We start from the raw sequence: 17,388 nt of genomic DNA on the forward strand, positions 1-17,388 counted from the left end.
AATTAATAAAGAATAAAATTAATTAAAATAAAGCAGTTCTAAAAGCCACATTCTAATTTTTTTTCCACATTAGCTGATTGAAAGGCAAGATCTTCAAATGCCATGTTAATGTTAGTTAAAAGATAAGTTATGGGACTTTTGCTGCTAACTCTAATGCTGAGATGTTCCCAGATTATTTTTTCTCTTGTAGTCTGACCTTTATGTGTAATAATAGTGCTTTTATTACTTTTATACTTCACCTTTTTTTTGAGAAGCTCAAAGGTGATTTGTAAACTTTAATTTATTCATTACATATTAATCTCTGTATCCTCATTGACCAACTTAAAATGCTTTATCAAAGTTATTGCTTAAGTAATCATGGTTAGGGGGTTTAAGTAGATCTAGGTCCTTCAGCTGTAGGGAAAGGAGGTACTAAACAAGGATGAGCAAGTAAATTGAGTATAGTCCTGTGGAATTTGCCACAGGCTGGAAGTCTGTACTTTGAATTGTCACTTTTACCTTACCATGTGACCTTGGCGAGACACCCACTCTGAGTATCAGTATGCCCATCTCTAGAAGATGAGGTTGGATTCTATTAACATTTAAGCCCTTACAGTTCTGATATTTTTAAATTCTGTGGAAAGCCCAAAGGCTAACTGGAGAAAAAACATTAAAGGAGAGGCAGCTTAAACTGGTAGCCATCAAGAACAATTTTAGGAGAGACCTAATGTCTTTGGTCTTGCCATTGCTTTTGTGAATGACTGAGACAAATTCTGCTTTCTCTCTACATTTAAAGAAAGTCATCTGAGATGAGCTTTATTCTTCTCATTTATAGATGAGGAACCTGAAGCTCAGGGATGCTCAGTCCTTTGATGTTCAGTTGGTAAATGACAGCCAGATTTCCAGTCCAGATCTGTCTGATTCCAAAGACTGTGTTCTTTGCCACTAAGCTGTAGCCTTCCCTACTTTAGGAGTCCTTGATACCAGAAAGGCTTACAGGAGTTTTGAGCTGAATGGGCCCTAGAAATCCTTCTGATCTAAGATACAAGAAATAGTCTTCCTTGTCTGGGGAATGTACTACAAGGGTCTTTATCATCCATTTTCCCTTCAGGGTGCTGGCTGGTGGCTGGTTAAGGTTGGGGGTCCCGTTCAGGGATGGCTTTTCCCATGCCTGTTGTCCACAGATACTAAGGGTGCTGGGTTCTACAGGTGCCTTATGCCATCTGGAACTGAAAAACTATGTCGAGGCTGTGAACTGGTGCGATGAGGGGCTGCAGATAGATGCCACAGAGAAGAAGCTTCTGGAAATGAGGGCTAAAGCAGACAAGTTGAAGGTTGGTGGCAAAATCAGCCAATTGGCATTTGTTAATTAGCATTAATTAATTAATTAGCATTTCCCAGATTGTATCTTGGGTCATAGTAAACTTTTTCTTCTTTAAAACAAAACCCAGGGAATTCCCTGGCGGTCCAGTGGTTAGGACTCGGCGCTGAGGGCCCAGGTACAATCCCTGGTCAGGAACTAAGATCCTGCAAGCCATGTGTGGGATCAGCCAAAACAACAACAGCCAGCCAAAACAACAAGAACAACAACAACAAACAAAACCCCAAATCAGTCCTTACCCTTGGCACTCTGGAGGATACAGATAAGTAAACAAGCAAGTAAATAAATAATTATAATGTAATAGAGGCAAGGAAGAATACATAGTACTTGATAAATTTATGACTATTATGATTTGAATAAATAGATTAGTGCCATAGTCTAGTCTGCACACTGACTATAGCTATTGAAAGAGAGGAGGGGAAAGGACAGTTAAACATTTAAGCAAAATCTTAAGCTTCTGTAATACTGTGTAACTACCAGCATTAAGACACCTATAACTTGCTCATGAAATGCTACATTTCTGGCACATAACAGCAACAGTGATGATAAAATTAACAGTAATAACAGACTGCCAACACTACCAAAAAAAATCCAACATTTAGATATCACTTACTGTATGTATGTTCCAAGTGCTATTTAAAAATTTTTACTTATATGAATCCATCTGAACCACACACAGTCCTATAAGAGAGGCACTATTCTAATTCACCTTCCACTAGTGAGGTAGCTAAAGCAGAGAGATCAGGAAGTTGCCCAAGTCACACAACTGGTGAAGCTGGGCTTCAAAGTCAGGCTGTTTGGCTCCAGAGTCCACATTCTTAGTCCTGTGCATTATTGCCTCACAAGTCTGTCCAGTACAAATCCAGACTTGAGTTCTCTTGATTCCTGGTCTAGGTTCACTGCTTATACTATGGAATGGGAATTTTCAGTGCCAAGGGAGCCTAGAGCTGGCCTTGAACAGGGATAAGTTTTAGTCAGAGGTCATTTTGGTCATATCTACAAAAGTAGATATGTGTGGACCCACATGGCTCAATAACAGAATCCTGAGCCTAGGCAACTAGGTGTGGGCCAGAATTTCTAAAAGTGGTATACACAAGAGAGAAGATCTAAAGGGCTACTGTGGAAGGCCATCGCCGAGCTTATCTGCAGAAAAACCCTTGTTCGACTTAAATGAAAGCTTTTAGGTCCTGCAGCATAATTAAAGGGAGATTTCAGGGCCCAAAAGCCTGACATTAGGTATAGGTGACATTGCTTGCAGAGTATCAGGATTGTACCCTTTTATCTGAGTATAAATTGATTCTGGATTCCCATGTGCTTGGTATATGTGAGCAATAGACCCATATGGTTATGTTAAGATCAGACAAAATAGACTTCAAGGCAATGATTGTTACCAGAGATAAAGCAAGGCATTTTTTTTTTTTAATGATGAAAGGGTCAGTTTATTAAGCATATTTAACAATTCTAAATGTGTATGTACCTAATAATAGAGCTTCAAAATGTATGAAGCAAAAATTGACAACTCAAAGAAGGAAGAGACAAATGTATAAATAGGTAGAAATGTCAACATCCCTCTCTCAGAGTAACTGATAGACTTAAGTAGATAAATCAGTAAAGAGAAGTGATGTCAGCAAAAATAGCCAACTAAAGACCTGGAAAAATTTTCTCCATAAAGTCAATGGAAAATGGACCAAAATGGTCAATTAACTTTTTCATAACTCTGAAATGAACGGAAGGCTTGCAGCAATCTGGGTAGTGTTTGTTCAGGAAAAATGGCTGAACCTCCATAAGAACAGCAAGCTTTGTGGCATTTTTAACTTGCCCTATCCCCATCTCCTCCCTCCCTAGTTCCATAGTAGCCTTAAAAGCCAACAGCCCACAATCATGGTGAAAATGAGCAGCCTGGCAGCCACCAGAGGAGGCAGAACAGGATTAGAGCTCCTGCAAAGCCCCATTCCCAGAGGATTGTCATTATTTGACCATCTAGAAGATCCCACTTACAAGTTGTTTTTATTTGACACATCTTGAAGCTATCCCAGTAGGAAAAGCTTTTTCACAGAGTGTTGGTGTAGGAGGCATTTGTTAAAAACAATTTGAGGCAGTTATTTAAGATTGCATCTGCCTGAGGCAGTGGAAAACTCCAGAGGCAAATAATAGGCTTACCAGAAAACTTAAAAGGAAAAGCTGGGGAATGAGATTCTGTAGGGGCTTTGAAAAGCTCCAACATATTCCTGGGAATCTAGAAGGTCACATATGTGCTCTTGCTATGCATGTGCTCAGGAAAGATCTAAGAACGTCCTAAGCTCTCACCTCTGGCTGATTTGGAAGCTTTGTGCCAGCAGGAACTGAAGGCTAAGGCTGAATTGTTAACTGCTGGGGTAATTGTTGAAGCCTTGTCCAGACATGCCTGCAGAGCCCCTTGGCAAAGACTGGGAGACTTTTTGGTTTCAGGCGTTTAGGGAAATATGTCCAGTCATTATCTCACCACTAAGCTAACTGGAGACTTTAGTAGTCACATATAACAGAGAATACAGGCTTTACAGAATTAGTTCAGAAAAGTCACTAAACAAACAATAGCAACAGCAACAACAAACACTGCGGAGGGGAGAGAGAGAATATGATTTCCAGAGTTGCCACGTTATATTATTTTAAATGTCCAGTTTTCAACAAAAAATTACAAGACATGCAAAGGATCAAAGTGTGGTCCATATCCAGGAAAAGAAATCAACAGAAACTGTCCCTGAGGAAGCCCAGACATGAGACTTAAAAGATAAAAAACTTTCAACCAGCTATTTAAAATATGTTCTAAGAATTGTTGCCTGAAAAAAAATGCACAACCTAGAAGTTGAGAATTAAGTTTTATTCAGCAGACTTACTGAGGACTTAAGCCTGGGATACAACCTCTCAGAGAGCTCTGAAGGACTGTTCTGAACAGGTAGGGGAGAAGCAAAGATATAGGAGTTTTTGGGAAAAAAAAAACCCATGTGATCGAACATCAAAAGACTACTGCTAATTAAAGAAACAGACATTTCAAGTTAATGAATTTAGTGCTTTTCTATATGGGAAGATGGGCTTATTGAAATTATTCCTTTGATATACACGTTAACTATAGGACCAGTATTCTGTTTTTTTCCATGCTGAGCATCCCTTAGGATGCACTGTCAGGGTGGCTGCAGTGGCTGATGGCTTGATGGCCACAAAATTCTTTGTTTACTGAAATGGCAGGTTACATTCTTTGTCCACAGTGCCTCCTCTTGATCATAAATTCGACCAATGTTTGGGAGGCATTTCATGACCAATTTTTTCCCACTGTGCTAGGAAGGCTCATTCCTAGATCAGGCAAAGAGTCTGTTGGAAGGCTACTCAATGTGCTAATTTTGGATCAGGTCCTGTTGATAATCTTAAATTCTCTGGATCGCCTGTCTTACTAGTCTGTTACCCAGGAAATGTTTTCCCTTGTTGCTCCTTCCCATATCTAGAGTTGCACTATTACAATTATTCTGTGTAGAGCTGTATATATGATCAACTGCCTCAAGATGTTTAACCATCATTAATTTTGTTGGAGGCCTGGTTATACATTGGGTAATGCAAGAGACAACAATCTTATAAAACAGACAGGATATAGGTAATATAGCTAGTAAATTAATAAAGTTGTAGTGCAGCAAAGAGAGGCACAGGGTATAAATAAATAATTTGAAAGCAACAAGAGAGAACAAGTTAAAATAATGGTTAGTATAGCTAGTTGCAATATTGTCACAGTAAGCCATCAGGTCCACAGGGGAGCCAGCTGCAGAAGCCAAATGCAGGAGGGATCAGGTAGAGAGAAAAAAATGTTTCATCTTTGTTTACAAAGGTATACTTTCTCAACTTGTTGTGGGTCATGGTTGCCATAAGAGGAAAGCTTTTCTGGAAAGCCAAGATTAAAAGCCAGTATATTTCAGAAAAAGTCATAAAATTATAAATCATATTTATCAGTTCATTCAGTCCCATGTAATTAAGTCCTGTTGATCTAGATGGAGGCATTGGGTTTTCCATTAGAGTTTTGTAATTTTTTTTTTTAAATAAATGTATTTATTTTATTTTATTTATTTTTGGCTGTATTGGGTCTTTGTTGCTGCGCACAGGCTTTCTCTAGCTTCATTGAGCGGGGGCTACCCTTCGCTGTGGTGCGCGGGCTTCTCATTGTGGTGGCTTCTCTTGTTGTGGAGCGTGGGCTTTAGGTGCGCGGGCTTCAATAGTTATGGCTCGCGGGCTCTAGAGCGCAGGCTCAGTAGCTGTGGGCTTAGTGGCTCCGCAGCATGTGGGATCTTCCCAGACCAGGGCTCGAACCCGTGTCCCCTGCCTTGGCAGGCAGATTCTTAACCACTGTGCCACTAGGGAAGCCCCTTTTGGAATTTCTTACCCATTTCAGTGGTATGATCTAAAAGTTATCAGAAATTAATATTTTTCAAAGTCCTTCTTGTGAATCTTCTTGAAGGTTTTCATTTTATAAAAGCATCAAAGTAGAACAATGATTGTCTTAAATGACAAAAGACTTAAAATGGCATGGTTAAAGATCTGATTACAATGTAATTGACAAGAAACTTGGTTATTTCTGTGACATACAACATTTTAAGATAATAATTAGAATTATGACTGATAACATACCAGGACATAATCAGATTTTTAGGAATTCCATATAAAATTTGGAATATCTATATTAACATTTACCCACACAGCATAATCTAAGAAGGTTTATCTCCAATCACTTGACAATGTTTTTTAAGTAATTTAACATACCAAATAAACCTAATTAGTTTAATATTCCTCTGAGATGCCTCAGCGTTCCTTTGAAGCTTCCCAGAGTTAGCTAGAGGTCAAAAGAACTTCAGTTAGAATTTGATATTTGGGAAGTGTGTCAAGAATATCAAAAAGGTTTCAAAAGGTTTGACTTGGTCAAATAGGATCATAGGTCATTGTGAAACAATACTTATTCACTTAACCAAAGTGACAAAAGATTTCAAAAACAGGGACTTCCCTGGTGGTGCAGTGGTTAAGAATCTGCCTGCCAATGTACGGGACACGGGTTCGATCCCTGGTCCAGGAAGATCCCACATACCGTGGAGCAACTAAGCCCATAAGCCACAACTACTGAGACTGAGTGCCACAGCTACCGAAGCCTTCATGCCCTAGAGCCCACATGCTGCAACTACTGAAGCCTGCTTGCTCTAGGGCCCATGTGCCACAACTGCTGAGCCCATGCGCTGCAACTAATGAAGCCCGTGCACCTAGAGCCTGTGCTCCACAACAAGAGAAGCCATCACAGTGAGAAGCCCGTGCACCACAACCAAGAGTAGCCCTGCTTGCCGCAACTAGAGAAAGCCTGTGTGCAGCAACGAAGACTCAATGCAGACAAAAATTTAAAAAAAAAATAATAAAAGATTTCAAAAGCAAATACACATCACCTAAAGGCAAGGAAACCCATATTATCTGTTATCAAAAACAGTATTCCAAGAAAATTTTTTTCTCTTTATAGAGAGAGGAACCAAATCTAGTCCTGCACCAACCTACTTTTAATAACAAAATCCATTTACCTCATTAATTTAATCCAAGCCTGACCATGTGCAAAACTCCTTTTTCAGGGCTCCCTTTCTACAAACCTTCCACAACTTTCTGTATCCATATTAGTTTGTTCCTTATTTTTCCATCTAGAAACAACCAGCTCTAGGACAAAATCACTTGTTCCCCTTAACATGTATTTCCATTCCTCATACCTTCTTTTGCTGAAAACACACATCGTACTTTACTTGCATACTGAAACATTTCCCTTATTGTTTTTAGTGGCTTTAATTACATATTACAGTTTTAACCTTTAAAAATCTTAATCTCTAGCAAAAATTGACAAGCAGCAAGTAATTGTGAACTGTTTGTCATACTAGCATTTCCTGATTGACAAATTTAGGAATATTCTAGAACCTCTGGAAACATATATCTTCTCATAGCATAATTTCTTTCCTCAATGTGGTACAAGACATGTGTCTAATAAACCCAAACATCTTTAGTTTCCCTCTTGTAAAGAGACAAAAGTAGGTAAATTTAGACCTGTTTAGCAATTAATGTTCCAGTATTTTATTTGAAATGACTTGGATATTCAATGAATTCTCATCATTTAATTTAACTTAGCAAAACTCAAGTTACCAAAAATCAGGAGAAACTAGATAGACATATTCCTTAGAGTTCACCTGTAAACTCTTGTCTCATTTACCTTTATTTTATAACTTATGAAGATATCATCGTACTGCGGATGAAGAATGTCACCTGCTATTATCAGTAAACAGAGGATGTTGCAGCCATCAAGCCATCAGCCACTGCAGCTGCCCCTGACTGTGCACCCTGAGGGGATTCAGGATGGAGGAAAAAACAGGATACTGGCCCTAGATAGTTAAGATATAACATATATATCAAAGGAATGATTTCAGTGAGCCCAGACTCTTGCATCTTCCCATACATAGAAAAGTGTTAAATTCATTAACTTGAGATGTCTGTTTTTATTTAACAGTAATCTTTTGATGTTCCAACTACCTGGTTTTATGTAGAAACTATATATCCTGGCTCCTCCCTTACCTCTTCAGAGCAGTTCCTAGAGCTGTCTGCCTCCCAGGCTTAAGTCCTCAGCAAGTCCTCCAAATAAAACATAATTCTCAACTTTTAGATTGTGCATTTTTTTCAGTCAACAATACCAAGTTAATTTTTCTTGCTGATGAACTCTGCAACAAATAACATGAACTTAGTTAACCTAGGTACAATAAAAGTAAGGTATGTCTATATTGATTAAACCAACAAACAAGCTTAAGCTAGCTCTATTACAGATACAATTTAATATTGGATATTTCCTAGGTCATGTGAACCTGAAACTCATTCTGGCCAGTTTCCCCATTATATTTAGAAAAATTTAATTTGTAAGTGCTTACTTTTAAGTCAGTTAAATGGACCTCTTTTATAAACTTAATTTTGATAATATTTTCCAGAGGTAGAGACATCTTGTATATATAATGTACACACAGACATATAAACAGACAAAACTAGAGATCTCGTAGCTTTAACATGTAGTTATGAATCAGGTATTATAATATAAACTTACTAATTTATAAATACCAGTTGGAATAAGTTAAATTTATTTGCTCAGATGACTAAGGCTTATACTGTTTGTGGAAAAGACTTAAGGTTTATATTTGTCCTTGATAAATCCCTTAAGGAAGCTATAAGTTAGATTTTGAGTGAGGGAGCCTTTCCAGCAGTTTGAGTTTAAAAGAGCCTTTTTGGGGCTTTCCTGGTGGCACAGTGGTTGAGAGTCTGCCTGCCAATGCAGGGGACACGGGTTCGAGCCCTGGTCTGGGAAGATCCCACATGCCGCGGAGCGGATGGGCCCGTGAGCCACAATTACTGAGCCTGCGCGTCTGTAGCCTGTGCTCCGCAACAAGAGAGGTCTGTTGTTAAGACCAAGGCTTGTCGACTGGATCCTGATGGAAACTAGTTAAAGGTATAAAAGATGACAGAATAGGGTTTCCCTGGTGGCAAAGTGCTTAAGAATCTGCCTGCCAATAGGCCGCGATAGTGAGAGGCCCGTGCACCGCAATGAGGAGTAGCACCTGCTTGCCGCAACTAGGGAGGGCCCTCGCGCAGAAACGAAGACCCAACACAGCCATAAATAAATAAATAAATAAATAAACCCTAGCATATATATTAAAAGAAGAGCCTTTTTGTCTCCTTTGGTTTCAGGTTTTACCTGATTGAGCTAACTAGGCTCAGTCTCAGGTCTTTGTGGGCTGTATTTACATTTCTGATTTGTAGAGGTTTGCAACACAGAGGCAGTTGCTTTAAGTTCTCTAAAGAGCTGGTCTGCTGCCTAAAAGATATTAAAAGATTGATTTGCCCGACTATATTTTCTTTAATTTGCATTTTTATATCAGTGAGAAAATTTCCAACTATCTGAAAATTAAGAGTTCTATGTTCCAGAACTTTAGGGTTCAATTTATCACGCCTTCAAAAGTTTGCACAAGGCATTCAACCAAGGCTCTCTTTCTGAGTGTATAGGGTAAACCCAGAGCAAAAAAATCTCTATTATTATTATTATTGGCCCCTGAATATTAACTCCCAGCTTTTATTTCATATAGTGTGGGCTCAGGTAACCTTGTTGGTTTCTTTTAGTATGTTTAATATTGTCTGAGGGGCAGATTTATATGTGCTGTCTTATAATAGCAGGCAGGAGAAGCATTCCCCAGTGAGACATAATGTCTATCCTACAATATAATTAGGCAAAAGGGATATAACCGTCTTACATAAAGTCCATTTAAATAGACCAATTTATATAAACTTCCATCTCTATTCTGTCAACTTTTTTTTAAAAATTTATTTAATTATTTTTGGCTGCATTGGGTCTTCGTTGCTGTGCGTGGGTTTTCTCTAGTTGCGGTGAGCGGGGACGACTATTCGTTGTGGTGCGCTGGCTTCTCATTGCGGTGTCTTCTCTTGTTGCAGAGCACGGGCTCTAGGCATGCGGGCTTCAGTAGTTGTGGCTCTTGGGCGCAGGCTCAGTAGTTGTGGCGCATGGGCTTAGTTGCTCCACGGCATGTGGAATCTTTCTGGACCAGGGCTCGAACCTTTGTCCCCTGCATTGGCAGGCAGATTCTTAAGCACTTTGCCACCAGGGAAACCCTATTCTGTCATCTTTTATACCTTTAACTAGTTTCCATCAGGATCCAGTCGACAAGCCTTGGTCTTAACAACAGTCCTAGAAGCTTTCTTTTCTTTTTATCCCTCAACCATTTTATCTATTTTTGTATAAAAGGCTCTGGGGTCCCCAGTGAGAGATTGAGCCAAGGCACTCAGGCCTTTTTGTCAATCTTTTAACTTGATTAATTGGCCTAACTGTTGCCCCAAGTAATTGTTGGTCAGTTATCTCAGTGTAGTTTTTTTCCAGCCTTTTAAATATATATATATATATATATATATATATATATATATATATATATATATATATATATATATATACACACACACGCATGCACACACACACACACACACACACATACATACATACACACATAACACATAGTTTTTAAACTGGGGTAAATAGAGCAGACTTGTTTGGGGCCCTTTAATGTTGGGGACCAATAGAGGGTCCCTTTGGCCCATCCAACCTTAGGTAGTGTTGTATCAGAACCTTTTTAATCCTATTAATGTTCATGTTATTTATCCCATTTCTTAATAACCATCTAAAGATTTCTTTATGTATTTGGGATGAGACCCTTTAACATTTCCACCTTGTTGGGCAGAAGTCTCTAGACTTTCTTTCAGTTTTTTTCTTAATTCCCTGTTAACCTAATTAACATTAATTATCCTAATGTTTTTATTGGCATCCGTAAGACCCATTGAGGGGAAGCAGAGACCACAAATAAGGCTTCCCAAACTGTTTTTTTGTTTGTTTTAAACTAAGGAGTTCTGGGAATTCCCTGGCGATCCAATGGTTAGGACTCCACGCTTTCACTGCCTAGGGCGTGGGTGTGAAGTAAGATCCTGCAAGCCATGCGGCCAAAATTAAATAAGTTAATTAAATAAACAGACTAAGGAGTTCTTAGGTTAACCATTTTACGTATATATATTTTCCACCTTCTAATTTGGCTTTATCATAGGTACCAATAAAATAGCTGTTTATAATGAGAGCTCTCTAAAAAATATACCAATTTAGAATTTTCTCCAATTTAAAAGATCCATTGTCTGGCCATTAACTAGATATATCCTAATAGTGACTCAAACCAATAAGATGCAAGAGGCGTCCCCACAGGAGAGTGCGAAGGATGCCGCCTATACAAGATCTAGAAAGCGTATTCCCAAAAACAGCGTAAGAAAGTAAAGGCCTTTGTTGTACAGGCCGACGCAACTAAGGTTAAGATGACAAAAGCCCCTGAGAATTGGCACAGTCAGACAAAAGACTGCTCAGAATCCCAGTCTGTTCGATTGGTTGTGAAATGTACACCATATGTGTACCTTCCAGATGGCAGAGAACAGGCTCTTAAAACACACACACACACACACCCACCCACCCACCCACCACATTGAAGAAGATCAGGTAGAACGTTTTCATCTCAAAGGCACAGGGAGAGAAAAGCCCTCTAGAAGGGCTTTTGTTTCTTTAAGGTCAGAATTCTGCAAAGATGTTTTATCAAGCTGTCTTTCTCTAACTTCACTGCGAACACAATAAAAGAACCTCATCTTGGCCATTTTCAGGGTGAGATTTCCTTTAATTACCAATTAAGTAAGTACAAGTTTTGTATGTACATAAACCTGGCTGGGGTGTTAGTTGGAGGCTGGCTTTCTGATGTCCCTCATTTAGAAAAGATACTAAGCCAGCCTCTCACCCAATCACACAGTCCAGATCACTCAGTATCTCTTGACTGAGCGACTCACAGCGTCTTCCAACCAGGATGTACTTTTTCCTGTTATCTTTCAACTGGGCTCCCCCAGTATCTTTCAGATGGGGAGCCAGATACTGGTTATATATAACCGAATAAAACTCACAACCAATAATTGGGAGATCTGAGAACCAAGAGAGACTCACCCAAATTTGTTTGGACTCTGAGGCAGACAGGCAAAAGAAGCCTCTGCTGGTACCAAGACTCCGGCTCCTTGTAGAGGTCAGGTGAAGGAGAGAAGTCTGCCCTGAGTCCATTTGTGGTCACCAAAACTGTCAACTGAAAAAAAAATGCACAATCCAGAAGTTGAGAATTATGTTTTATTCAGCAGAGTTACTGAGAACTTAAGCCGGGATACAGACTCTCGTATAGCTCTGAGGGACTGTTCCACATGTAGTGGAACATCAAATGATTACTGCTAATTAAAGAAACACACATTTCAAGTTAAAGAATTTAGCACTTTTCTATGTATGGGAAGATGTAAGAGTCTGGGCTCATTGAAATTATTCCTTTGATTTGCACCATAAATATCTAGGGCCAGTATTCTCTTTTTTCAATCCTGAATTCCCTCAGGGTGCACTCTGAGGGGTGGCTACAGTGGCTGATGGCTTTATGACTACAACATCTTTTGTTTACTGAAATGGCAGTTGACATTCTTTGTCCACAAAACGAAAGGAAACAATGTCTAAAGAACTTCAAAAAATACATGGGAACACTCACTCACCAAATAGGGAATATCATTAAAGAAAAATTAACAACTGAAATGAGAAATTCACTAAGGGGTTCAAGAATAGAACTTTGAAGATAGGTCAATTGTGATTACTCAGTCTGAGGAATAGAAAGAAAAAAGAACAAAGAAAGATGAAGAGAGACTGAGAGACTTATGGGATGCCATCAAGCATATCATCATAGGCATAATGAGAGTCCCAGGATAGAGAGAGAAACGGGCAAAAGAATATTTGAAGAAGTAACAGCCGAAAACTTCCCAGATTTGATGGAAAATAGTAAGCTACTCTCCCAAGAAGCTTAACAAACACCAAGTAGGATATACTTAAAGAAATCTGTATCCAGACACATCATAATCAAACTGTTAAAAGTCAAAGACAAAGAAGAGAATCTTAAAAGCATCAAAAGAGAAGTGACTCTTCATATATAAGAGATCCTCAATAAAATTAATAGCTGATTTCTCATCAGAAACCATGTTAGCCAAAGGGCAGTGGGATGACATGAAAAGTGCTGAAAGAAAAAGACTGTCAACCAATAATTCTATATCCAGCAAACTTATCCTTCAAAAATGATGGAGAGGAAGAAGTAAAACTCTATTTGTAAATGATATGAGCTTATATATAGAAAATCCTAAAGAATCCACTAAACTATTGGAACTAGTAAATTAGTTCACCAAGCTGGTAGGATATGTCAGAATACACTGATCAGCTGTATTCGATACACTTTTAATGAACATTCGAAATGTGGAATTAAGAAAATTCCATTTACAATAGCATCAAAAAGAATAAAATATTTAGGAATAAATTTAACAAAAGTAGCATAAAATTTATACTTTGAAAATACAAAGCATTGTTGAAAGAAATTAAACCTAAATAAATGGGAAGACATCCCATATTCATGGATCAGATCTTTTTAAAAAAAAATTTTATTATTTTATTTTTGGCTGCGTTAGGTCTTAGTTGCAGCACGCAGGATCTTTGTTGGGATTGTCACTGCAGCATGAGGGATCCTCTGCTGCGGTGCATGGGCTCCTTGTGGCACGTGGGCTTCTCTCTAGTTGTGGCGTATGGGCTCTCTAGTTGTGGCCTGTGTGCTCAGTAGTTGCAGCATGTGGGCTTAGTTGCCCCACGGCATGTGGGAACTTAGTTCTCTGACCAGGGATCAAACCCACATCCCCTGCATTGGAAGGCGGATTCTTAACCACTGGACCACCAGGGAAGTCCCTCACGGATCAGATCTTAATATTGTTAAGATGACAGTACTCCCTAAATTGGTGTACAAATTCAATGTAATCTTCATCAAAATTTCAATTAGTTTATTTGAAGAATATTGATAAGCTGATTGTAATATTCACATGGAAATTCAAGGGACCCAGAATAGCCAAAACAATCCTGAAAAACAAAAATGAAGTTAGAGAACTCAAAATTCCCAATTTCAAATCTTACTATAAAGCTATAGTAATAAAGACATTGTGGTACTGGTGTAAGGATAGACATACAGATCAATATAATAGAATTGAGAGCTCAGAAATAAACCCTCACATTTATATACAGATGATTTGCGACAAGGGTACCTAGACCATTTAATGGGGAAGGAATAGTCTTTTCAACAAATGATTCTGGGACAACTGGATATCCACGTGCAAAAGAATGAACTTGGACCCTACCTCATATATGTATACACACACACACACACAAATTACCTCGAAATGGTTCAAAGAACTAAAACTGTAAAACTCTCAGAGGAAAACATGAGCATAAATCTTCATGACCTTGGGTCAGGCAATGGTTTCTTAGATACGACACAACGCATAAGCAACAAAAGGAAAAATAGGTAAACTGGACTTCATCAAAGGTTAAAAACTTCTTCAAAAGACACCATTGAGAAAGTGAAAAGACAGCCCACAGAATGGGAGATAATATTTGTATCATATATCTGTAAGAAACTTTTATCTAGAATGTATAATGGACTCTTAACATGTCAATAATTAAAAAGACAACCCAGTTATTTAAGTGGGCAAAGGATCTGAATAGCTGTCACTCCAATATAATACAAAAATGGCCGACAAACACATGAAAGATGCTCAACATCATTAGTCATTAAGGAAATGTAAATCAAAACCACAGTGAGATACTATTTCATACCCACTAGGATGGCTCTAATTTTTTTTTTAAAAGAAGGTAACAAATGATGAAGATGTGGAGAAATTGAAACCCTCATAAGTTGCTGGTGGGAATGTAAAATGGTACAGCCACTATGGAAAACAGTTTGACAGTTCCTAAAAAAATTAACCATAAAATTACCATATGACCCAGCACTTCCACTCCTAGGTATATACCCAAAAGGATTGAAACCAAATATTCAAACAAATACTTGTACATGAATGTACATAGCAACAATATTCATAATGGCCAAAACATGGAAACAATCTAAATGTCCATCATGGTAGTTAGATGGTAGATAAAAAGGAATAAAGTACTGTAAAAAGGAATGAAGTACTAATACATGCTACAGTGTAGACGAACCTCAAAAATACCGTGCTGAGGGAAAGAAGGCAGATAAAAAACATATTGTGTGATTCCATGTATATGAAACATCCAAAATACATAAATCTGTAGAGTGAGAAAGCACATTAGTGGTTGCCAGGGTTTGGGGGAAGGGGAAAATGTTGAGTGACTGCTTAATGGGCTTGAGATTTCTTTTTAGGGTGTTGAAAAGTCTTGGAACTAGATAGAGGTGATGGTCGCACAATAAAGTGAATGTACTAAATGCCACTGAATTGTATACTTCAAAATGGTTAATTTTATGTCATGTGAATTTCACCTCAATTTAAAAAAATTTTTTTAAATATATACTAACCATGAAAAATTTATTGATAAATAGGACTTGGTCAAAACTGAAAATTTTCTATTCTATAAAAGACATCAATAAGAAGATTAAAAGGCAAGCCATGGAATGGGAGAAAATATTTGTATTACATACAGTTGATCCTTGAACCACAGGAGTTTGAATTGCGCACATCCACTGATATGCGGATATTTTTCAATAGTAAATACCACAGAACTATGTGGGTGGTTCATGGTTGGTTGAACCTGAGGATGTGGAGAAATAGCAGATACAGAGGGCTGACTATGAGTTATACATGGATTAACCTCAGTGTTGTTCAAGGGTCAACTGTATAACAAAGGATTTGTATCCAGAATACATAAAGAAATCTATTCAATATGAAAATTTTTTTAAATTTTGTAAAAGAAACAGACACTTCTCAAAAGATTTACAGTAGCACATAAAAATTTACATAGTATCGTTAGTCATGTGGCGGGAGAATGCAACTTAAACATCAGTGCGATCCCAGTTCACAAGACTGACAATACCTAATATTGGCAGAGATGTGAAGGAGCTGGAACTCTCATAAATTGTTAGTGGGATATAAACCACTTTGGAAATCAGTTTGTCAGTTTTATATACCTATCCTATGACTCAGCAATTTTACTCCTAGGTATTTAGCTAAGAGAAATGAAAACATGTTCATAATAAGACTTGTATAAGAATGTTGGTAGCCTATTTTATTCATAATAATCCAGAAACAGCCCTTGTGTCCATCAACAGGAGAATAGATAAGCAAGGTGTGGTGTATTCAAACAATGGAATATGACTTGGTAATGAAAAGAAACAAACCTGTCAGTGATGGGAGGGTGATGGACTGCAAAGAGGTATGAGGGAACTTTCTAGAATGTTCTCTATCTTGCTTGGAGTGTTGGGTACTCAGGGTATACATTTGTCAAAACTCATCTAACTATACACTTAAATTCTCAACAGAGTTGACTTCTTTTTACGTATATAAAGGGGCAGCAAACTTCATAGTTCAGGACTCCTCTGACCTAGGGGTTATGTGGGCTTTATGCAGGCTGCAAGACCCCAAACTTCAGGTGAGACAGCAGGGAAATCACATCCTCCCACTTGCATCTGTAAGTCAGAGGAAAAACAACATGGGACAGAATACAAATCGTCCTTAATCATCCATCTTAATCATTCTCTAACGTGGACCAGACACTGTGGTCCGGTGTAGCTCAGCTGTGAAGGCAGAATTGGACATAGTTCTAGTGGTATCCATGGGTTTGATTACTCTTGGTAGTATAATCAAACTTCCTAACAGCAGAAAGGATTTTTGCAGCTCTTGGCAGACTGGATTGGAGAAGGATGGCCAAGAATTATCAGCTGTTGTCTCCTGAAAGGGTAGACTTTGTTCATTAGAAAAAGAAGATCTGTATTAGCCCTTGTGGGGCTCTTGTGGGGAGGATAAGGGATGGTTGGTGCTATATTTTAGAGCAGGGCTCAGCAAACTGACCCACAGGCCAAATCCAGCCTTTGTTCTGTTTTTGTACATTCTATGAACCAAGAATGTTTTTGATATTTTTAGAGGGTTATAAACGACAAAGCAACAAACAAAGCCAGATAATATTCGACAGAGACCATACATGGTTTGCAAAGCCTAAAATATTTACTGTCTGGCTGTTTACAGAAAAAGTTGGCCCCTATTAATCACAATCCTGAGGGTAGGTAGGAGTACGATCACCTGGTTTTGGGTAGATTAGCAGGAAAAGGAAATCTAAATTATATTTCTGCCAGATGAAGTAGACTGGTGGTATTTTTCTCGCATGGACTGTAATTGTGCAAAAGGCAAAGCCTCTGATAAGTTCTTGGCCTGGGTTTTTCCAGTGTGTTTTCCTAAACCCCAGCCATAACAGAGAGGTTTAAATGCCCCATTGGCCCTGATGTCAGTCCCTCTACCAAGAATGCCCTCTGTCTTTCATCTGGTTTCTGTCTAAACCCACCTCCTCGATGGGGCAGAAT

General features: G+C 38.5%; 1 protein-coding gene across 2 annotated transcripts in view; it reads left to right on the top strand.

Annotated features, from left to right (window-relative positions):
• The window catches only part of TTC4 (tetratricopeptide repeat domain 4), a 37,583-nt gene that overhangs the window by 5,814 nt on the left and 14,381 nt on the right, over window positions 1–17,388 (top strand). For both annotated transcript variants that reach the window (XM_059923362.1, XM_059923372.1), the window contains exon 5: window positions 1,189–1,313. In XM_059923362.1, the coding sequence (XP_059779345.1) occupies window positions 1,189–1,313 (125 nt within the window). The remainder of the gene's footprint in view (window positions 1–1,188; window positions 1,314–17,388) is intronic.

Source organism: Balaenoptera ricei, chromosome 1 (assembly GCF_028023285.1).
Source record: "Balaenoptera ricei isolate mBalRic1 chromosome 1, mBalRic1.hap2, whole genome shotgun sequence".
Taxonomy (NCBI): Eukaryota; Metazoa; Chordata; class Mammalia; order Artiodactyla; family Balaenopteridae; genus Balaenoptera; species Balaenoptera ricei.